The 25,000-nt window shown below is 36.5% G+C and overlaps 1 protein-coding gene across 1 annotated transcript in view; it reads left to right on the top strand.

Annotated features, from left to right (window-relative positions):
• The window catches only part of LOC144970436 (guanylate cyclase soluble subunit alpha-2-like), a 201,999-nt gene extending 196,030 nt beyond the window's left edge, over nt 1–5,969 (top strand). Inside the window, exons 11-12 of the mRNA XM_078910071.1 lie at nt 3,055–3,209; nt 5,312–5,969. Coding sequence (XP_078766197.1) covers nt 3,055–3,209; nt 5,312–5,501 — 345 coding nt within the window. The 3' untranslated portion in view covers nt 5,502–5,969. The remainder of the gene's footprint in view (nt 1–3,054; nt 3,210–5,311) is intronic.
• Nucleotides 5,970–25,000: the final 19,031 nt, after the last annotated feature.

The raw sequence follows: 25,000 nt of genomic DNA, 5'->3' as shown, positions 1-25,000 counted from the left end.
GAAGACTGAAAGTATGGGGTGGGTAAGGATGAGAAATAGGTGGATGGTAGAAGTTGGACATGAAAGAGATTTCGGGCGGGATTAAGAAGCAAGAAAAAAAGAACTTTTTTACTGGGCAGTATTCACACATTGTGCTCAAAGCGCTTTACAAAGAGTCTCAAGCCAGTAACAACATTTAACATGTAGGCCAAGACATCACGCCTGTTACAATTTTTTTCGACAGAGACAACGCCGTTATTGTCCAGGTACTCATTTTACTCTGATCTGCTGTGTCGTCCAAATGCATGTTACTTCTAGCTAGTTTGTCCTCAAGGCCACGATAGAACTGTTGGCGAGAGACATAACATACAGACATCCTTGTCTAAGATATTATGATGGTTTCTTACGTTGTACAGCGACACACAAAACAAGCTGGCATCTTGTCACATCGAAGAGTCTGGAAGTAAAGGAAGGGGAGATGGGATTTGGTGGTGATAGGGAAAGTTCGACAGGAAGAGGGATTTCCCGTGTCCTAGGTAAAATTTAACCTTGTGCACAAAAATGAAAAAAATACCCTGTTACATAGGGCAATACCCACTCATTGTGCTCAAAGCGCTTTACAAAGAGTCCTAAGCGAACAACAACAATTTACAGGTCCAAAGACGTGTGTCTAATCACAAGACCACAACCCCCCCCCCCCCACTAAAACTGTCATATTTATTGTTTTTTAAATGGTATCATTACATGACTTAAAGGAGCATTACAACCGCTGTGTGCATTTGGCCTTGAGCTCATTTGTCCGCAAGGCCACGTCAAAGCTGCTGGCGACAGAAATATTACATACAGACAGGCTTGACTATGATATGATGACGTTTGGTATTGTACATCGACACACAAGACAAACTGACATCTTGTCTCAATCGGGAAGTCTGGAAGTAGGGGGTGGGGGATGGGATGTGAGTGGATGGGGGAAGCTGGACACGAAAGCTCAGGTTTTGGTACCTTTTTATTATCCCAGTGTCCCATCTTGGATTTTTGTTAATATAACAAAACATGAGCTTTTATATAGGGCAATGTCAAATCCTTGTGCTCAACGCGCTTTACAAAGATTCCTAAGCCAACAATACCAATTTACATGTCCAAAGACGAGTGTCTTATCACAAGACCACAAAACTCCCACAAAAGATATCTGCCATATTTATTATCTTTTTAATTGCCATCATTACAACACTGTAAAATGGTAGTACAACTGCTGTGTTGTCGAAAATGCATTTTACCTCGAGCTAATTTGTTCGCAATACCACGGACAGATCTGCAAACGATATAAATAACGTACAGACATCCTTGGCTATGATATGATGACGTCTGGTATTGTACAACCCCAAATCAAAACTGGCATCTTGTCACAGCGGGGAGTCTGTAAGTACGGCGAAGGAGATGGGGGGGGGGGGGGGTGCTTGGGGGTGAGAGGGAAGTAAGTGGGGGAGTTGTCGGGGGAACGTAGAACAGGAAAGAGATTTTCCTTGTCCTGGACGGGATTATACTAGGGGAGGGCATCCGGGTCACCAAAAGGTCATCGATGCTTTAGGTTTTGAGAAGTCAGGTCATCGAGGACTGAGAACTTCCCGACCTCCACTTAGTTCTCGATGCTTTTCTCGTCTCGAGAATCTTGGTCGTCGATGCTTCTCGTATTGAGTCCCGAGTCCCGAGTCTCGAGACTATACTGCGCGAGCGACGCACGCGTTACTAACAATGTGTACTATCTGCATTGTTCACCCCTCTCTCGCCGGCGATGATTCCAGCGAAGCTCGAGACTTTTTTGCGTCTCGATGCTTTTTTGAGTCTCGAGACTCAAAAAAGTCTCGAGCATCGCTCTAGTCATCGGTGCTTTCATTCAATACCTAGTCATTGGTATTGGGTATTGACGTTATATCATATTTTAAACAGCTAACAAAACACAAACGTCGTAAATAGATCAAAATGGTTATAGGTATCAATGTTTTATTATTATACAAAGTGAATTTATTTAATGTATTTTAAGTTTTGATACAAAAAAGCCATCCAAAGCTCAGTTGAAGTGCTACTTCTCGGGAATTCCCGACTTTTCCTTGGTCATCGAGTTCGGGAAGTTTTGAGTGTTGGTGGCCGATGACTTGAGGTATCATCGAGACTTCCGCTCGACACTAGATTATACCTCATGTCCAGACTGTCAGAAGGAGATGATGTCGCTGTAGGAAAATTGACAAATTGGTGTGTGTAATGGGAGGATTGAAATATTTATTGATATCAACACGCAGCAGTTGTGTCATTGTTGTTTGAGATCTTCTCCTTGACTGGGTATGCAGTAATCATTTCTTCCACCTCTATATATCTATATATCTATCTATCTATCTATCTATCTATATATATATATATATATATATATATATATATATATATATATATATATATATATATACCTATCTACATATCTATCTATCTACATAATCTGTCTATCTATATAACTATCTGTCTATCTATCAATCTATCAATCTACCTATCTATCTATTTATTTTTCTATCTATCTATCATCATCATTGCCTTTTTAACCCTGGGTCAGGGTATAGGCCACAGGCAAACAGTTTCCATCCTTCTCCATCCCGAGCTAACTTTATAAAATCTCATTCAATGTCTTACCACGTCTCTGTATGTCAGCTTCTTTAATTCTTCTCCATGTTCCTCGGACCTTCCCCTTGATCTTCTGCCCTGAGGGTTCCAGTCCAATACTTTGTTATAGTGGAGTCATTCTTTCTATTTATTTATCCATCTATCTATCTACTTTACAGATCTATCCATATATCTATTGATCGATCTTTCTCTCGGCCTATCTCACTAAACACCCACCTATCTTCTAAGAGCATTCAAGATCCTGTCCAAATCTCATATGTTTGGGCTGAAAATTCAATTTCACTCATCTAGATCAACCCTACACGATACCTTTGAGAGCCAATGGGTCACATTGTTATTACTTAAATGTTGCATTTTAATCATATAAAATAAAGCATCCGTATTTTTTTTTCTCTGATCTTTCCACAGATGAGAATCGGCATTCACACAGGTCGAGTCTTAGCCGGAGTCGTCGGAGTGATGATGCCTCGATACTGTCTCTTCGGCAACAACGTGACCATTGCTAACAAGTTTGAATCCGGATCCGAACCCCTACGGTCCCATATCAGCCCGACCACATACTGGTAAGTTGAGTATAATAATATTACTGTTACTATAAGGCTGAAATTGTGACCAACCATCTCAAAATGGTATTATGTTGGGGCAGCTTAGATGATGTCAAATGGGGTATTTTAAGGTTAAGGTGACCGAAAATGTCAAATTTTAGATTTCGTCATATTAAGAAACTAGTGAAGAACCCGCAATGTTTGGGAAGAGTTTTTTTTTTTAATTGAGCTTTTAAATAGCGCAATATCCACTAAACGTGCTCAAAGAGCTTTACAAGGGGTCCCTGACCAACAGCCACACGTAACATATTATAGAACGAGACGACGACTGATAGGCGATATTACAATTTTTTCCGTCAAAGCTTAAAGACAACGCTGTTAACGGCCAGGTACTCATTAAACACTCATTTTTTGTACGGTGAGAGAATGTGACTATAGAGCCTTTTCCAAGGACTTAACTATGCACCGAGCGAGGCTCGAACCCAGGACCTTCCGATTCGAAAAGCGAATGTCATATCACAAGACCATATAGCCACTATTACGACAAGCACTCATCTACTATAATTATGATACTATTTTTTTGTAACTTAACATAGATTGAAATGAATGTTTTGAGCAATCAACGATCAAAATTGGTCCGGTATAAAAATTAAAGTAGGTAGGTGCGCGCAAATAAATCTGGCAACAGGACGTCCAGATGGTAATTCTCAACATCAAAGGACCGATCATTATGCTCTTGCAAATTTCTATAAATAATCGTTGGAGTCTACAGATAAAAGAATTACCCTTAATCTAAGAAAGGTTTACAGGTTACTCGTATGTCAATCTGTAAAAAATAATTCTTTTATTTTTAGATTTGCCAGTAATTCTGTGCTCATTGACAACAATTTAACTTGGGCTGTACGGAAGAAATTTGACCCAAAACCGTATTTTTTTAAAGAATAGATCTTATTCGTTCTCCTAAGTAAACATGAATTAGTCAACCCAAGTGTCATATATTTGACAATGAATTCATTCTGTAGCATTAATTAAAACTATCCCAGCATACCACTTATGATGATGATGATGGTGGTGGTGGTGGTGATGATGATGATGATGATGATGATGATGATGATGATGATGATGATGATGATGATGATGATAATAATAATAATAATAATAATGATAATAATAATAATAATAATAATAAATAATAATAATAATAAATAATAATATAATAATAATAATAATAATAATAAATAATAAATAATAATGCCATTATTGTCATCCATCATCGTCATCATTGTCGTCATCCCCGATCATAATTAAACTACGAAAAATAGTGAAAAAAAGATTATAATGATATTGTTCTGATCGTAATAGGGATAACTAACCATTGTCATGCTATAACTAGTAATAACATGTCAGGCCCTGGCCATAATCTGATTAATGGGAGCAGCGTATTGACCATCATGGCCAATATTGTCTGGTTGGCATGGACAATGGTCAGTCAGAGATTGACCAGCTTGATCCCCTATAGCAGTTATTACTATCTTATCTCTTCCACTCACCGACTTAATCACAGGTTTTTATTCATCCAATCAAATTGCACCATTCCACGTTGGTGTGTACTATAGCCCTTTGGAGTTCCCCCCCCCCCTCTCTCTCCCCCCCCCCTCTCTCTCTCTCTATCTATCTATCTCTCCCTCTCTCTCTCTCTGACTCTCTCTCTGTCACTCACTCTCTCTTTTTCTTTCTTTCTCTCACTCTTTATCTCCCCCCCTCTCTCTCTCTCTCACTCTCTCTCTATTCCTTTCTTTCTTTCTCTCTCTCTCTCTCTCTCTCTCTCTCTCTCTCTCTCTCTCATTTTCCTACTCTCACTCTCATTCTCTATCTATTTATCTATCCATCCATCCATCCATCCATCTATCTATCTGTCTATCTATCTATCTATCTATCTATCTATCTATCTATCTATCTATCTATATATCCATCTATCCATTTGTTCTAATCTTTTGGTACACCCAGCATTTATTGGACCTTGGAGTTTTCATTGTTGTCATAAAATATATTTTCATCGCCATTACTTCTACACCTACATCCATTACCGTCCTGATAATTCATATTAATTTACTCCACAGCCTAATCAAAGACACCCCAGGTTTTACATTCACGCCCAGATCACGTGACAACCTTCCAGCAGGATTTGACCTAGATATTCCGGGAATTCCCTATTTCCTTGATGAATACGTGTTTCCCTTTTCTGATGACGTAGCTCCCGACGCCGATCACGTGTCACTTGCTGTAAAACATTACAAGATCAAAGACTAGCATGCATGATACCTCGACAATTTCTGGAACATCAGACAGCCTGTTTATTCATTTCAATCATTTGGAAATTATTTCAACGCTGAATTTTCTGTAAGACAATGCAAGGTTGTTTTTTTTTCACAGCTAATACAAACTGCACGTTTTGGAAAGATAACCAATTGAAAAATTTGGTTATGTAAAGGCTGATAATTGCGACATTCGCGTGGCACAAATCAATGTGCCGTTATGACGACATATGAAGTAAGAATTTCCCCAACCTGGTATAGAAATATGTTAGCGGTACGTGTATAATTGCGTTAACTTGTTTGGATAAGTTCCTCATAATTTATTGATTGATCACGTGATGTTATCGCGCAGTTGATCCCTTTGCTAAAGGTTTTGTAACATATTTTACCGCACTGATGTTTAGACATGACACTGCTGTAATTATCTTTGGTTTATATTTACGTTCTCAACAAAAAATAAAAAGATATTAACTATGACGGAGTGAAATATTGTATGTATATTATCATTTTGATCCCTTAATTGGCTGCATTTGCATTTTGCTAAATCAAAAATTAACTCATTACGAGTGGAAATAATTTTATTCATATTTTCATAATTATTTAATTAATATCATGATACCGAGTATTCTTGTATAAATTATGATTGATGTAACAATTATTATATGTATATACAAATACCATTATTATGAAACGAATATTGTCACATCTCATTTTTGTCACAACGGTAGTAAATGCTTGACTGGCAATCCACAAATTGCATCCACAAACACAAGCACGGTCTCTCACAAACATATAACTACGAGTATTTTATATATGTATGAATAATGAAAATGTTGCTGCTGGAAGCTCGAAGGAAGAAAAAAATAACGATAAGTGTTGAATTGTAAACGAATATCTCATTCGTCCTTAATGTTTTATTCATCGTGTTTTGTAGATAAAGGGGAAAACTGAAACGTCTACAGTATCTTTATTCGTCTAATAAATTGAAACTTACAATTCAACACTTATCGTTATATTTTTAATATTTATGAATGCACATTTATAAAGCGCAATTTCTTGGATTCACAATGCTCAATGCGCGTCACCGTGTTTTAAGTATTCTCTATTTAATCAAATGTTTATTTCATGCAAGAGGCATCTCCTGCTTAGTACCTTTCTCACGCTAGCACTCTTAACTCAATCCGTTACTACCGACGTGCACTTATCACTTATTTGCAGGTCTGATAACCCAATTCCTTATGGGCTCATTGTTGTAATGAAAATCTCACCAAAAAAATAAAAAGATGACTTACATTATTACATTGTCCATTATTACAATGTTAAACTAGGCCCATAAGTGGGTTCGGATGGCAGACCTGTACACGTTGGTTACTACCAATAGTTCGGTACTTATTCACCCTCAGCCATATGCACATTTTAATACACTTTACGCACATCGGAATCATACTATTATCAAATCACAATAAAACACAATAGGATGAGTGTATTTTAAGAGAATAACATTTTAGAACTATTAAATAGACAGTTATTTAGCATTAGTCATTCCCTACTTTCGTTTCGTTAGCTAACCAACAATTAGGTAATTTTTAAAAAATCAACAATATAATGGTTAAACCCTCTCATTAGCGGCACATACAGCAAAATCGTCACATTTGTTACGACACAATATCTATACATTTTTTAAATTCAGATTTATTTTGCATATCACAAACTTTGAAGAATGATCTTTGTTTAATTAATAAGAACATAATGTTGTTTTGTAGGGAGCTTTTTTGAGTTAAAACAAACAATATTTTTTTTGCTGGGTAAGCCTGACATTTAGGGAAAATACTGAAAATTATTGGTAAGGAGAAGTTAAGGTAAAAACGAAAGTAGCCCATAGCAACACGATTTTATCATCTATAGAACACCTCTGAATAAGTCTCAGCCCATTTGCAATGTATTTTGTATAGAGAATATGATAAGACCTTGGGGGAGAGTCAAGCTTATTAAAGGATTCATGCAGTCCCGAAAAACAAGATGACTGCACAGTTTAGAGATTCACATGTAATTCATTTCATAGAAAAACAAGAGTCCTTCAGATCGATGAGGTCAATGGAACGGGAGTTTATCCCGGTTTTTATAGCTTTCTTTCCTTTCAATAAGACGGTAGTCTACTGCAAAGTACTTGCCGCTAGACCGAATATTATATCCAGCCACCCAATCACTACTGAGTGGACAGGGGTTCAGATTTTTTTAAAAACATCTCGACTGCACCTGGGATTCGTCACCTCAAATGAGCTATCAGGATCCACACCGCCTTCATTAATTAAACTTCAAAGCTTAATTCCCAACAACATTATATAATAAATGAATATAGAAAGATCATTGTGATGGTTTATCTAACATGGAAATATTGTTTTGTTTTGATACGTGATTGAGGTCTGTGGTATATTTTTCTAATAAGTGTACATACTTTTATACTCTTTCAAACATTACCCATTGTTGTCACCAAATATTATATTTAAAATTAAATTTTGACCATAAATGGCCAGCACAAAGATTACAGTCAAGCACAGTGAACACGACACGCTAATTAGTTATTTGCGTCTTGATTAACCAGTTAACTGCCGCACTCAAGAAAGACACGTATTTAAAAATTTGGTACGAAAACTCGTCTTTCAAATATCGATCGGTAAAAATGACCCTCCTATTGGCAATGACCAAACCCTCAAACCTTGGACTTCGCACGTCTTAGACTTTTGAGTCTTTACCAAGATGCGAGTCTTTTAATCTGCTTTTGAGATGAAAAGTTATCGAAAACTCCTGCGGGTGCCGTATACAGAACACAGCAGAACCAATAAAGACGTACTGGAAGAGGTTCAAGATCGTGCAGGACGACAGGAACCCCTCATCACCACAGTCAGAATGAGGAAACTGTCAATGTGAGGCATGAAGGTTTGTGTACAACGGTACCTACCATTATCATCTATTAGAGATGATAATGCTACCTACCCTTGAAGGAGGAAAAAGAAGAGGAAGACAAAGGAAAGTTTGGATGGACAATATCAAGCAATGGACAGGAATGAAGATGGAAGAACTCTTGGAGAAGGCCAACTTTAGAGAAGAATGACGGAAAGTGGTGAGAGCTGCATCACATGTATCCCCCCCCCCCCCCCCCCCCCCCCCGGACGATCATCAGATCATGTGATGAATGAATGAAAAATGAGCATTTTAATCGGTAAATTGTGAAAGACAAGGTTTCTGGCCAAAATTTTAAATACGCGCATCTCTTTTTTTACACAGTACTGCAGCTGTTATGGCACAGTACGACTGCTTCTACAATAAACAACAACAACAACAATGTAAATTACCATGTGATGGGGTGACTAAGGGCTAACCCACACCGGGGATTGACTCCGACGACCCGGCACTGCCATCCTCTTCCGTCTTCCGGATAAAGACGTCGGCGGGCACGGACAAAATACTAAGAATATAGAGAAGAGCCGCGAGACTTACCCAGTGCCAGGTCGTCGGAGTCAGTCTCCGGGGTGGGTTAGCCCTTAGACCAGTTGGGGTGGGTGATTAGGACCAGCTCCATATGTGCTGCCCCCCCCCCTTCCCCACAGATTAGAGATTATTAAACAAAAATAAATTAGATGGTAAAATGTAGATCATTTGATAGAGTTGACCCTTGCCTTTCCCACACGTCAGATCAGGACATCGGATAGGATGAACCTATGTACATTTTACCATAATTTGTTTAACAATTTTCTATCTGGGGGGCGGGGGGAGGGGTACTTTCGGGGACTGGTCTTAGTCACCGGGAGTCCCGATCGCTCATTTGGTAGAGCACTCGCTTCACACACAAAGAGACCAAGATCGATCCCGAGTGCAATGGAGATTTTTTCTGACCCCCCCCCCCCCCTTATCCACATAGCAGTGAATGGGTATCTGAGTCTGGTAGATTTGGCGGAAAGTACTTTGCAATAGACTAGCTTCCTATCCAAGGGATAGCAAGCAATTGCTTTTGTCCGCTTCACGCTATAGAAACCGGGACAAACTCAGGCTCCATGGGCCCAATGGCTCTGTAGGACTATTTTTAAAAAAACTTAGTCACCCCAATAACTGGCATTACTCACTCCATACTACAGTGCTAAATATTCACTTATAATATTTTAAAGTCTGTGATTGATTATTGACACTTTTACATATTATAAATTATTATTACCTTTTATGGTTTGTACTTAAATTAACAAGGTAAGATTAACGAGCACATAATATGCGACCCATTGCATCGAAATAGTGCTCTGTCAGGATGAACCAGTTGAAATGGAAGTCTAAAATTTTCAAATAATCAAAATCACGATTTTAAATGACACTCAATCAACGAAATGGTTAATGATTAATGAGTACCTGACCGTTAACAGCGTTGTCTCTGTCGGAAAAAAAAATTATATTGCCTACAAGGCGTCATGCCCCGTCCTAAATGTTAAGTGTTGCTGTTGGTCAGGGACAATTTGCAAAGGCTTTGAGCACGTTTTTGAATATCGCGCTAAATAAAAGCTCTAGTTTTAAACCATCCTGACATAATACCGTATGAAACGATGGGTCACAATTTATGTGATAAACGCCTGTTCTTTTTTTAAAAAATATTTTGTTCAATTTGCCTAATGTCAATGAACTTATATTTTAATAAAATCTCCCTGGATTAAATTACATGGCATTATAACGCACTTTGTCTTTAGATCGATGTCCAGAAAATTTCTAATGGTATAACATTGTCGTTTTGCACCTTCAGCAATTGTAAATATAACATACTTTTATAGACACCACATCGTGTACACCGGAACAAATTTTGCTCAATAAACAGTTTTGAATCACTTCACTTTATTATCCACCAAGCTTGAAATGGGTTTTTGAGAGATTGACTCCGTAACGAACTGACCGCATTTTCAAAAATCACGATTTCTGCTTTCATCATCATCATCATCATCATCATCATCATCATCATCATCATCATCATCATCATCATCATTAATATTATTATTATTATTATTATTATTATTATTATTATTATTATTATTCTTATTATTATTATTTATTACTATTATTATTAGTATTATTATTATTAGTATTATTATTTTGTTATCATTATTGTTATTATTATTATTATCATCATTATTATTATTATTATTATTATTATTATTATTATTATTATTGTTGTTGTTGTTGTTGTTGTTATCATTTTTAATGTTGCACAATAACAGTTTTCACAAAAAGAAAAGGAAAAAGAATAAACCAATTCACATTGTAACCATATAGACTCTAATAATGTCTTGTTGAAAATGTTCAGAAGTGATATGAAGTTTGCGTTCAAGTAAAATCCCGCCTTTAAAGGATTAACACAATCTACAACGGTGCTATTGAGCTCATATCAAATTAGAATAGTTCAATTATTGCTGACTTCGCCAAGATCCGGACCCAGCATCTTGTAAGATTCCAGAAACCTTTGTAGAACATCCAGGTTTGTCACCAACATTGGTAGTTAATTAATCAACGACGCTGGCTTTCGCAGAATATCACATGATCAGCTAATTTAAATGAAGAGATCTCTTGTGACACGTAGACAAGATTCGATTATTGATTGGCTCTTATTTATAATAGGCGTGCAATTAATTAATCCAATTTATTATACAACGATGTCTCTCGTAGATGACACATGATCAGCTAATTTAAATGAAGAGATCTCTTGTGACACGTAGACAAGATTCGATTGTTGATTGACTCTTATTTATGATAGGCGTGCACACGTTACAACGGATCTGCCCTATATCTGAAGCAGCTGATCGTAAGTTATCAAATTATAAGGCGTGCGTTGTTGGTTGCGAAAGGTAGATACTGTGTATTGTGTCAACATATTTCAGGCTGAAATAAATGGTCCCTTATGTGTTGAATTTAATTTAGAGATAACAAATTCAATTTTATATTGTTTACGCTTGAAGAAGAAGTAAGTTGATTGGGTTATTCAATATTTACAAAAATATGGTTGTTTACTGGATTCTGACATTAAGGATTTACCAACAAGTCAAAAGAGAGATGTTTTAGGGAATGCTCAATTATTGATAATGCACTATCTTTTCAAATAAAGAGACGGTATCGGATCCAGTTCTGTAGGGCGCAATTCACTTGCGCAGAGTGACGTAACAAATAAGCCACTCCTTTACTCACTTGCACAGTCTTTTTTTTTTCATTTGACATTTGGTAAGTATTACATAGCACAACATTGCACGTCATATGCAAATGACCACTTGTAAACGATCGTAAATACAATTTAGTCACTATTGCTGAACTACTTGTTACTACTTTTAAACGACAGCGAATACAAAATGACATCTATAAAGTAACATAATTTAGATTGTCATTTTACTTTATATGAATTTACTCATAATGGATCGACTGAAGAAAGTTACCACAAGCAAAGGCAATGATTCAATAATTTTCCAAGGTAGAATAAACATGTAGGCAACATAGGGGCAATCTGAAACAATTCCAAGAAGTGGACATCTGTGGGAGTTTTCCCGAGTACACTTCGTTTATTCAACTCTACAAGGCTATGAGAGTTTACTGTCATTTTGTTTACCAGCTTGAACACCCATATTGAAGCCACTTTTTGTTTATAGTAAAGACCATCAAATTTTTATGCTCAAATGAAAAACTGTATTGTCCTCAAAGGGTTTTGAATCCACAACCTCCCAATCCGACGGCAACTGACACATATTAATATTAGGCCCATAACATCTTGCAAATATGATACTTACTTACTTACTTACTTACTTACTTACTTACTTACTTACTTACTTACTTACTTACTTACTTACTTACATACTTACTTACTTACTTACTTATCCTCTTGGTTCCTTGATAGAGCATAAGGCGCCAACAAAGTTCCTCCGGGCATCTCTGTCGTAGGCCAGCCAGCTCAACTTATTCCATGTCTTTTTAGACTCTTTCGTCTCCTCTTCAACTCTCCTCCTCTAATTGCCCAATGCTCAGATGATAAGCTTCAGTTAAATCTGATTAAGTAAAACTTTGAATATTCGAAATAAGAGCATGTCGAGTCAGCTGGTCTCACATCAAATTTATAATAAAAACAAAATAGAAGTAACGATTGACAAAATAAAGCAAGGGTTATGGAACTGATGAAAGACATTTTATAGTTACATTCCACAATCATGTCCATAGCTTAATAATTCAGTATTTAACGAATCACATTGTCTCTGTAAAACGATGCACCATTTTTGTACAAGATATTAAAAAGAATTGCATTTAAAGTAACGCTTTCTTGCGGTAAACGACGTGTTTTAAGCACTGATGAAACAGCGTACCTACATGTTATTATTCAATACATTATAATTATGAGATCACCTTGTCCTAATGTCACCATCACCATTCACGATTTTCTTTTATGTTTATCAATTTTATACCACTGAAACCATTAAAAAGTAACGCAGTTTGGTATGACAGCAAGTAACTGTATGTAAAGCAGTATATTGAAAATAGTAGACTTTTTGATAAGTTAATGTTCAACTTAATGGGTTGTTTGTTATTTGAAGAAAAGTATTCTGAACAAATTGGAAAAAATATAGTTGTCTTGTCAGAGGCTGGCTTCATATCATCCACCTCAATCGACGTGTATTTATTTGCAGGTCTGATAGGTCTGCCCAAATTGTTATGGGCTCATTGTTGGATTGAAAATACTCTCAAACCAATGGAAAATATTGTCCGTTACAACAATGTTAAAACAAGCCCATGATAATTGTGTTAGGTTATCAAATCTGCATACTATGTTATGTGCATCGAGACCACAATCTATAGACCTCATTTTATGTCATGAATAATGAAGAAAAGAAGATTACATAATGATATTATACAAATCTGAATTATGAATAGATATTGTATGAAACAGTACCAGACTGTGTAATATGTTATTGGTGGTATGCGTTTAAATAGAATACCTGCAGTTCTCACCCAGGATCAATCGTACTAATACACATATGTGCGTGCAACATTTAATGTTAAGTCTAATTGAGAGAATTCAGTAGGAACTAATCATCAAAAAAGCTGAATGACGTCATCCTCATTCATTATATTATAGAAATGGTAAGTATTTTACAGTAACGCATTCCATCAATACAGAACACGGGAATTCAAACCCTTTTGCTCTGTATCGATAATGAAAAGAAATCTGTACATTTCCTTACCGTTTGATTATATCATTTAAATGTATACTGTTTTGTCTCTTTATTTTCCCAATTATAAGATCTTTGGCCTTGAGTTTGAGCTTTTATATAGCACAATATCCACTCACTAAACGTGCTCCAAGCGTTTTAAAAAGGGTCCCTGACCAACACCAACACGTAACATGTAGAGCGAGACATGACACCTGATAGGCGATATTACAATTTTTTCCGACAGAGACAACGCTGTTAACGCCCAGGTACTCATTTTACACTCAAGTACGGTGAGAGAATGTGATTAAAGAGCCTTTTATCCAAGTATTCAACTATGCGCTTAGCGAGCCTCGAACCCAGGATCTTCTGCCGAAAGCGAGTGTCATACCACAAGACCATATAGCCGCACAATTCAAGATGAAGATTCAACGCTGTTTATTCTTATAAAACAACGACTTTCAATATATTAGCACCCTGCTCTCTCTTTCAACAAACGAGTTAATAAGAATACATCAATGACAAATACAAAATAGTACAGTGAAATTTGCATAAAGTGAATTCACTTAAAGTCAAATTCTGCTTAAAGTCAACATGTCTTATTGGTCACAAATTTTCTGTTCTTTATTTAATTATGTTCCATTACTTACTAAGTCGCTTCACTACAGCTGGAGCATAGGCCATCGACGAATCCCTACACCTTGCCCGGCTCTATGCTATCTTCTCAGCTTCTCTCCATGTAAAGCCTTCAGTTTTTAGGTCCTCCATCAATGCCCTTCTCCAGCTATGTCTAGGCCGCCCTCTCTTCCTCGTTCCTTGTGGGTTCTATGTAAGAGCCTGCCTGGTAATGATCCATTGATAATGGATTAAGTCAAGCTTACCTAACGTCAACCAATATTTCTGGTCCGGCGGTGTTGGCTTTATTAGGATTTCATCGAATCATGTATAAACGCCGAAAACTGTTAATCGCACTTAAAAATAAATCATAAAAACGTAACCCGATTCTCACTTTTGTGATTATCTATTCACTTTCTGGTATATAAATCAGGGCTGACAGACGGCGGTGTGCGTGACAATTTGCCCAATATTATCCGCACTGAGAATTGTGATTCTATTATTACGTAATAATTTTTTTGTTATTTCAAAAATATTTTTGCAATACCAATGTTTTCCTAGTCTAGTTGATTAATTATTTTGTTTATCAAAGCCGATGATTTTTTTAAGGGGTCCAAATGTTAGTAATGTCTGGTCACGTGACTTTCTATTTGGCCACTTTTGAAGTCGAAATTTGTCTCGAACAACTCTAGCCATCTGGCAGTCTTGATATAAATTACCTCGACATAGTAATACGTTATTGGGACGATCGCTCAAATAATATAGAGTTTCCCAAGCAAAATACCGCTTTGAGAGGGTGTGTCACATTTAAATGTCTTTAATGCTATAATTATCTATTCAAACGGAAATTGTGTCTCTTTTTGTTTTGTTTGTTTGATTTTCCATTCTTTGATACATTGTTTTCTTGAATATCTTTCCACTCAAAAAATCGGATCGTAAAGATGACATGCTAAATGAAGATAATAGACGGGTTTCGCAGATAATATGTACCACGTACCACGTATAATTACGTGATCTTTCTCATTATGCGTAAAAATAGCGCCGATGTGTGATTTTTATAAGAGTCTCGTAAATGTTTACATTAACATTCAATCAAAAAATCGCATTGCAGCACTATTTTACGTATGATTCGACTGATCAAGTGATAGATACGCGGTACATGATGTCTGATGCGTCATGCGTGATACGTATGAGCTGCCTAAACCCTTTAAATATAGCTAGGAAGCACACTATGTATATTATTATTATTATTCATGATGAATATTGTACATTGTATCACTTGATTGTTATCCAAAGATAATTCTAATGTGATGATGTATGTAGCTTTATATATTCAAACATGCATGCATTGAAATAAATTGCACAATTCTAGATCAATAAAAATCCTTGTTGTTTGTTTGGTGTTATTTTTCATAGACTTGGACGGTTGACGGGACTTAACGTCTGATTTTTCTTCTATCTCTATAACAAATTGAGCTTTTTTATATAGCGCAATATCCACTAAACATGCTCAAAGCGCTTTACAAGGGGCCCCTGATCAACAGCAATATTTAACATGTAGGACGGGACATGACGCCTGCTAGGCGATATTACAATTTTTTCCGACAGAGACAACTCTGTTAACGCACAAGTACTCATTTTATACCTGAGTAAGGTGAGAGAATGTGAGTAAAGAGCCTTTTCCAAGGACTTAACTATGCGCCGAGCGAGGCTCGAACCAGGACCTTCCGATCCGAAAGCGAGTGTCATACCACAAGACCACATAGCCGCACTATATATATATATATATATATATATATATATATATATAATATATATAGTAAGAGAGAGAGAGAGAGAGAGAGAGAGAGAGATCGAGTAATAAAAGAATAGGAAAGACTGAAAACAGGACACTATAATAGCCCCTGAATATGCGCAAAGTACTTAACATGCAAAAGGCTCTAAACTGGAAGAAACACTTGAGAAGTATGACGAGACTTCAGGATTGGAGCTTTACAGTTTTAGGGTCAGAGCAATGCTCCGGAGTGAATCGTGAGCAAGGAAAAGATTGCATATCGAATTATAATATAATAAAATAAAAAATAAAATTCCCTTTATTCATCCCATAGGGGAAATTTTTATCATGGTCAGAATCTCAAAATACGAGTAGATATACAAATATATATATTTTAAATGTGGCACGCTGGTTTATGAAAAAAAACAAGAAATAATTGTAAACGCATTTGGCATGGAAAACTCCTTTACATACTCTATATAGTGAATGAACATTACGATAATTATCACGCACCACCTGGATTGAAATTAGACTGTCATACGTTCATACAACCGTGGATAACTTCACCTAATGGTTGCTATTCGTTTCCATATTTTATGGGGCAGTCTGATAAATGGGCGTCACGACTATACATAAATCTATGGGTGGTTAGATATTCCAGTGTCATAATAAATGATAATGAACAATTTGATACATAAAAGCTCTAGATATACATGTTCGTAACAATAAAACATTTGGAATGGTGTCAGTAAAGTATAAATTAGCAGATTGGTTTTATAATTAATTTAAAATATATATATATATATATATATATATATATATATATATATATATAATATATGAGCCTTTATATAGCGCAATATCTACTCAAATATGCTCATAGGTCATTATAAGGGATCTGAAATTATATCTGGAGATCCCGATAGTTCGTGGTAGAGCGATCACTAATAAAGAAAGGGGCCGAGGTCGATTTAGCGTGATGTCGATTTTTTTTCTGACTTCCTGTCCACCCAGCAGTAGTTTGGTAGCTCAGTCTGTTAGATCTGGCTGAAAACACGTTATGATAGACTAGCGTCCTGTCCAAATGGTATTGAGCAATTGCTATTCATACTAAAAGCTGGTAACAATCTAATCCGACAGAGCCTAATGGCTCTAAGGACTACTGGTTTGAGATTATCGTGGCAAAAAAAAAAAAAAAAATGAAAATGAACAATTAGATGCATTAAAGCAGAAAATATAATGGCAAATTATTATAGATTCAAAAGTGCGTAATAAGAGTGCACTCGAATTGTGTCTATAAAGCATACATTAACAGATTTGTTTCTGAAGTAAAAATGAGAATATATGAGCCTTTATAAAGCGCAATATCCACTTAAATATCATCAACTCTCATAATATGAAGTTTGAATTCAATAACAACAATGAACATGGCGTATGTGAAATGACGCATGCAAAGCAAAACAACACTTTCTTTCAGCAGAGACAATGCTAATACTGGCCAGGTAATCATTCGGTACTTTAATATGGTGAAATAATGACAAAAATGCCCTTTTTTCTTTGCTCTACTCACTGTGGTTTCTGACTCTCGTAGCTACAAGTCAATAGCCTAAGGCAACCTTCCCCTTCATATCGGTATTACCTAAGGTAAAACTGGTGCAAAAGCACACCCGAGCATCAATAAAAATGACCCAATCGAAATCTAAATTATTAAAGACCAGGTCACAATTTTAGTCTACGATCAGGACACAGTCACGTAAAACACCACAGTTTCGAAAAATAACAAAGTACCAAACACGGAGGGTTTCGGGGCTTAAAACTTGTCTTCAGCCAATAAATAAAGCAATAAAAACATTGATGTATCAAATAAAATCCAGTTACACGGACACCCGTGCTAGATATTTCTCTGCCGTGTGTCTGAATTATAAGTTATTTATTAATGTCTTTTAAAACGTTTTTTATGGGCTGAAGAAGGGTTTGATCCCAAAATGTTCCATCATTGTATTATAACTTTTTTTCTGGAAGCTGTTATACAGTATTCATTTTCGTCCATTACATTTTACAGTTAACAGATCGAGCAGCTTTTTATCACAAAAGAAACCACAGAAGACTTTAGACATATCGTGTTCCACAATCACGTGCAAAAGACCCATCTTTATTCTTTCATCGGAACTACTCATCGGATATGGATTTCCATCTCTGAAAAATTACTAAAATCGTTGAAAGTCTCTAAATGTAACAAACCGTCTCTATCCAGTATTATGTCGAGTTGGACCAGATATCGGAAAGTGAATCTAAAGTCAGAGTTCTGAAATTTTACTTTTTAACTCCTTATCATTTCTTCATTTAATCCTTTACATGTTTGTGGAACATAGGGTTTCAACAGTGCATCTCCACTGTATCTGTTCTTTACATTCTCCCCAGGACATTCCAGCCAACCTCACATCTTCTTCACATGACCTTCTCCGTGTTTTCTCAAGCCTCCCAACATTACTTTTCTCCTGAGTGTTCCAGTCCACAGCTTGTCTCTTAATGTCTGTTGTTAGTTTTCTGAAAGTGTGACCAATCCATTTCCATTTTCTTGTTGAGATCTGTTTGCTTAGTTCCTCTTATCCAGCTTTTAATTACAGGCCTTTAGTTTTAGCTACTTAAGAACTTATACATTTTCCTTTTGAAAGAAAAAAAATGTTGACTCATGCCTCAAAACGGTATTATCTCGTGTTGATTTACATGCTAAACATTGAATTTTCTGTCACAAATATGAGATTTAGGTTGCATTTTTTACGTTTTACAGAGAAAAATAATCATATTTTCTTTAAGTAACAAGAACTAAAATATCTTGTTCAATTTACTATTAAAATCACTTTTTGACTTCCGGTTCATCGCAATATAATACCTTTTATTGGGGACGATGGGTCACATATTTCGGGCTATAATAAATTAAATTCTTAAAATCTAAACCTTTTCGATATTATATCTGTTTTGGGCGATGGGTCACATTTGAAGCTTCAAATGAAACAACAGAAGACTTAGGACGTGTCACTCACATGCAAATACCATCTGAAAGGAGTACCATCTGGGTATGGCTCTCCATCCCAGAAAGCATCACCCATCGCTTTCCAATTGGATTCAATAATCTGATGTCATTCCGCCCGGCAACGAGCAGCTTGGTTCTAAACAAAGAAAATCGGCATTTTTTATTCTTCATGCTGGCTCGAACTTTTTCTCATGTCATGTAATCAGAATGTATAAAAGTCAAAACATGATCAGATTTACACTGTTTTTCTCCTCATGATAAACTTTTATGCTAGTCGGAGAAGTATTTCATAAGGGCGTCCGCCATTGTCCAGATAGCTTATAACCAGTTACTAAGTTACTATGCGTCATTAGATTGGAAGTGACGTCACGACTGTTGAAGCATATTATCGATAAGAGAATCTAAAATTAAAATGATCAGAGATGTGGCATTTATTTACTTTTTAGCTCTTTAAGATTTTATACTTCTTGATCTAAATAAATCAAACGCTCTTGGCACAAATCTCATTTTTTCTGGACACTACAAACTCATTTCTTACAATCTAAAACCGTTCCAACATAATTCTGTTTTGAGGCCATAGTTCACACTTCCAACATCCAATGAAACTACAGAAGAGTTTAGACATATCTTGTTTCACAATCACGTGCAAACGCCTGTATTACTCCTTTGATCCGAACTACCCAAAGGATATTATAGTAGTAAATCTCCACCTCTGTGAACACAAGAAGTGTTGAGAGTCTCCAAATGAGATCAAACGCTAAAGAAAAAACCGGGGTATAATCCTATTCAATTAGGCTTAAGGGTCTGAAGAATTACTAATCATTATAGGCCTAATGGATACCAATAATTAAATATCAATGTAAGTACACATGTGCCATTTCTCTGTTTAATCATATCTGTTTCTCTCATTAATAACCCATTGAATATTTTATCTATCTATCTATCTATCTATCTATCTATCTATCTATCTATCTATCTATCTATCTATCTATCTATCTATCTATCTATCTATCTATCTATCTATCTATCTATCTATCTATCTATCTATCTATCTATCTATCTATCTATCTATCTATCTATCTATCTATCTATCTACCTATTCATCCATTACTCTCTCTCTCTCTCTCTCTCTCTCCCCCTCTCTCTCTCCCTCTCTCTCTCTCTCTCTCTCTCTCTCTCTCTCTCCCTCAGAAACGAAGACTAAGTTGGAAAAATAAACAATGCACTCCCTGACCTTTGCCACGGGAATAAAATTTTTTTTAAAATGTAATCCTTTATCAATCAAGATAGCTATAGTTTTTTGACTTGACCCTGTGAATCAAGGAAGCAAACACATGCATAATCTAACTTCCTAAGAGAAAATGGACATAAATCAACAAAGATAGATAACATCTTATAGGCTAAGCCATTTTGCTCAACACTAACAATAACGCTTTTTTTAAATTTGGACTTGGCAACTCGTCCTCAAATTAATGTCGATCGGTTAAAATGACTACACGACTTGTCAAAAATACACCAACCTGAGACTTGGATCATGTTGGACATTCTAAAGTTGTCCTTCAGACCCATTCGGGCCATGGAGCCGAAGTCTATCCCGGTGTCTATAGCAGGATTTGGATCATGTTGGACATTCTAAAGTTGTCCTTCAGACCCATTCGGCCCATGGAGCCGAAGTCTATCCCGGTTTCTATTGCATGAAACGGACAATAGAAATTGTTTGCTATCCTTTGGATAGGACGCTAGTCTATCACAAAGTACTTTCCACCGAATCTAACATACATAGCTACCCATTCACTGCTTGGGGGGAGGGGGGGGGGGGTCAGATAAAAACAAATCTCGACTGTACCCACCATATTGACTTCATATTCGATCTCGGTCTCTATGCGTGCGAAGCAAGTGCTCTATCAAATGAGTTATCGGGAGCCCCGTTGGACATAATTCTATTTATGTTTGAATTTAATTTTCGGAGACTGATTTGATATACAGAGAGGTGGGGGGGGGGGGGGGGGGGGAAGGGGTTGACTCCAATGTAATACGACATTGTCTTTTCTTTCGGGGGGGGGGGGGGGACGACGCACAGTTCGAGTCCAGCTGTCGTTTTTCTTTTTTCGTCTAGTTAGAAACTTAGTACCTGCTGCACATGTTGCATCGCTGCATTGCGGCTGACGCCTGCCTAGGCTATCTCGTCCCTTTTTCAAGATGGATTATAAAGAAATATCATTTCCCTTGAGGATGATTAGAGGGAATGTTGTTATTTTTATTATTTAATCGTTTTATTTTTTTTTTATCATTATACACTAGGACTATTGAACTGGGCCTGGAGGAAGATGATGCTATGGATCGAGACGCATAGAGATGTGGCATTCATTTTGACAACCCTGCAAATGACAAAAATAAATCTGAAAGACTATTGAACACATAATATTGAAAAAAATACAACAACAACAAATGAACACAACAACAACAAAAAATATTTTAAAAGACACATTTCCTTACAACTCTAGGATTATTATTTGACATTTCGGCTTTGTGGAAAAAACGTATATTATACGACATGAAAGTTTAAATCTTTGTTGTTTCTTTTTGTTGTTGTTATTGTTTTTGTTGTTGATGATGATGATGATGATGATGATGATGATGATGATGATGATGATGATGATGATGATAATGATGATGATGATAAGTTATTTATAATATAGCGCTCAACTTCTACATAAGTGATCAGCGGCGCTTTACAATATTAATTGTCATTCAAACCTTCTTCGACAATTTTGAGAATAGATATGAAGGAACAAACACTTACACATGCACACTTACTCACTCACAGATACATTTACACTTATACTTGAACATTCATACACATACTTACACCAATATGGAGTCACTAACATTAGTAACTTATTCTAACGAAAGACATTTGAATTGATAAATTACAACAACAACAACAACGACAACAAAAACACAATTAAAATCATATTCGTCCTCAGTTACCTTGTAAAAACATGAAAGAATGGTAATATTATAAAATTAAACATAGCAAAACATCATTTATTTAAAAATCTCGACTATACCACGGATCGTATCCTGTCCTTTTGATCGTGAGGCAAGCGCTCCATCACTGAGCCATCTGGACCGACTCTGATCTCTGACCATTCTGTGTACTTCAAGGTTATGGCCATCCAGTTATCCCTAGGAGCTCTGAGATTTACACTATTGTAGTGCGGGTATTTATGTGACTGGAATCGTAAGGGAAAACCTCGCTAACCATGATTTTACCATAATACGGCAGAACGCATTCTATTTCTAATTTTGGCCAAATATTGACCGATTAACTCTCTCCTTTCCAAACCTCACACCCACCCAACACAAAAATAGACTTCTTACTCAAACAAAAAAAGTAACAAGTGCATTCTATACAGAATGTTGTTCAGCAAAATAAGCCTCGACAACACAGTGTTTAGTATTTATAGCTGTAATCAAAGCATTTCTTTAATTGTGTGATGACAAGAGAAATCAGAATGAGAAAATTGTCGGTTGCATCGTAACCAATGTGACGATTTCCCTATGGTTGGTAAGGAGAGGGTTAACAAGTTAACTGCCGTTATTCTAAAATGTAGGCCGGAAGACTCGTCCTTCAATCATCAATCGATTTAAATTACCTTCATCTTGGCAAAAACTGTAAAACTCTAAACTATAAAGACTTCGCGAAATCCCAGTTTTGAGTTTTTTGCCAATATGAGGGTCATTTAAATCGATCGATGTCTGAAGGACGAGTCATCTGGCCAAAATTTTATATACGTGTCATTCCAGAGTACGGCGGTTAACTGGTTAAAATGACCCTCAGTAGTCTTTCAGAACTATTAGACCCATAGAGACGGAGTTCAACCCGGCGGTTCCTATATTGTGAAACAGACAAAATCAATTGCTACACTACTTTCCGTCAGATCTAACAGACCCAGCTACCCAATGACAGATTGTTCTGAAAATAAATTTCAGACTCATCTAGGATCGATCCTGGTGCGTGTAACTCTAATGCTCTATGAATTGAGCTATCGGGATCACCCCCACCCAAAAAAAAGGCTCAGCCTTTGCTCGAGTACCGAGTTCAATCACCCGCCGCTGCCAAGGGTGGCCTTGAGCAAGTCACATCGCCCAAGTTCAATTTGCGTCGCTGCACTGCGGCTGACGCCTGGGTTATTCCAGTCTTCCCCTGATATAGAACCTAGATGAAAATTTCCCCTATGGAATGAATAAAGGAAATGTTATTTTACTTATTTATTTATTTATTAGAGATTATTATTTTTATATCAAAGCGACAAATTAGGGAGCAGGCACTGATGTACGATAAAAATCTGAAAAAAGGTGTGTATGAAACTATGGCAAGACAGAGCAAGAAAGATAAAATCAAAAGAAAAAAAAAAGACATCCCAAAAAGTTAGTCATTCTCTTTAAAAAAATAATTGAGCTTTTATATAGCGCAATATCCACAAAGAGTGCTCAAAGCGCTTTACAAAGGGTCCATGACCAACAGCAACACGTAACAAGTAGAACGAGACATGACGCCTGTTAGCCGATATTACAATTTTTTCGGACAGCGACAACGCTGTTAACGGCCAGGTACTCATTTTACACCTAAGTACGGTGAAAGAATGTGGGTAAAGAGCCTTTTCCAATCATTCAACCATGTGCCGAGCGAGGCTCGAACTCAGGACCTTCCGATCCGAAAGCGAGTGTCATACCACAAGACCACTTAGTCCTTCTCTACTGTCCACACTAGAGGAAGACTGGTATTTTTAGATGTTTTTTTTTCTTGTATTTTTTCTTTCTTTCTCTGTCTGGCACCGTTTCATACACATTTTCAGATTTTTTAAAAATCGACTGATATCATAATTTGTAGTAAAATATATCTAGCCAAAATGAAGAAAATGCGTTTTGGCCGAATACGCCGAACTGCCCAGTCGGTCATCGTATAAAGTCTATTTTTGGATTATATCGTAAACAATCCAAACTGGCAGAATAGCCTTCTGCCCATGCAAATGGTTCCACGGTTTGTTTATGGCGGTCGTTAGGCAGAGATCATGCGGGCACTACGTTTATTATTTGGCTTACTTGGCCTCACTGCGCGCGCGCGTGTGCGTGTGTGTCTCTCTCTCTGTGTGTGTGTGTGTGTGTGTGTGTGTGTGTGTGGAGTGGTCGTGGCCATTCTCGTGTTTAAGACAGGTGCATCGTCAGGGTTAAATTACGCAATAGGTGCAAATTTCGTAACGGTGTTATGATATTATTGAGGTCATTAAGCGGTCTAAAGATATACTTGGGATTAGGAAATAGTAATGGTAGATAAAATATTGTACAAAAGGATCGACCATTATAACATACCTTGATATCATATTCTTTGTTAACTCATTCAATCCTAGAGATTTTTTCTACTCTGCGAAATTGGAAAAAAATGCATTTAAAATGAGCATTTACATAGATAGGTTTATTCAACTACCATTAACATGAAAAAAACTAAAAACATTAACCTTGATATAACGCCTATAATTTTTCTTATAGAAATGTAATAAAAAATAGGCATGGGGTAAAAGTAACCTGGGTAAACAACGGAAATAGTCGGTGTTTTGTGAGTTAATCAAACTATCAGTTAAGGCTATAATATTATATTTGCACACATATAATTAAACAGATTGCAAGAATACATATACTATATATAATGTTTTACAACAAGAAGAAAAAACAAATATCAAACAAACAAAAACAAAAAACTTTTTAAAAATCAAACCAATATAATAGTCAAAATCACAATTAATAAAATAAAACAAAGAGATGCATCTCCCTCTCTCTCTCTCTCTCTCTCTCTCTCT

Source organism: Berghia stephanieae, chromosome 4 (assembly GCF_034508935.2).
Source record: "Berghia stephanieae isolate SIO BIC M18660-M18661 chromosome 4, UCSD_Bste_1.3, whole genome shotgun sequence".
In the NCBI taxonomy this organism is placed as follows: Eukaryota; Metazoa; Mollusca; class Gastropoda; order Nudibranchia; family Aeolidiidae; genus Berghia; species Berghia stephanieae.
This window is presented reverse-complemented; position numbering and strand designations above follow the sequence as displayed.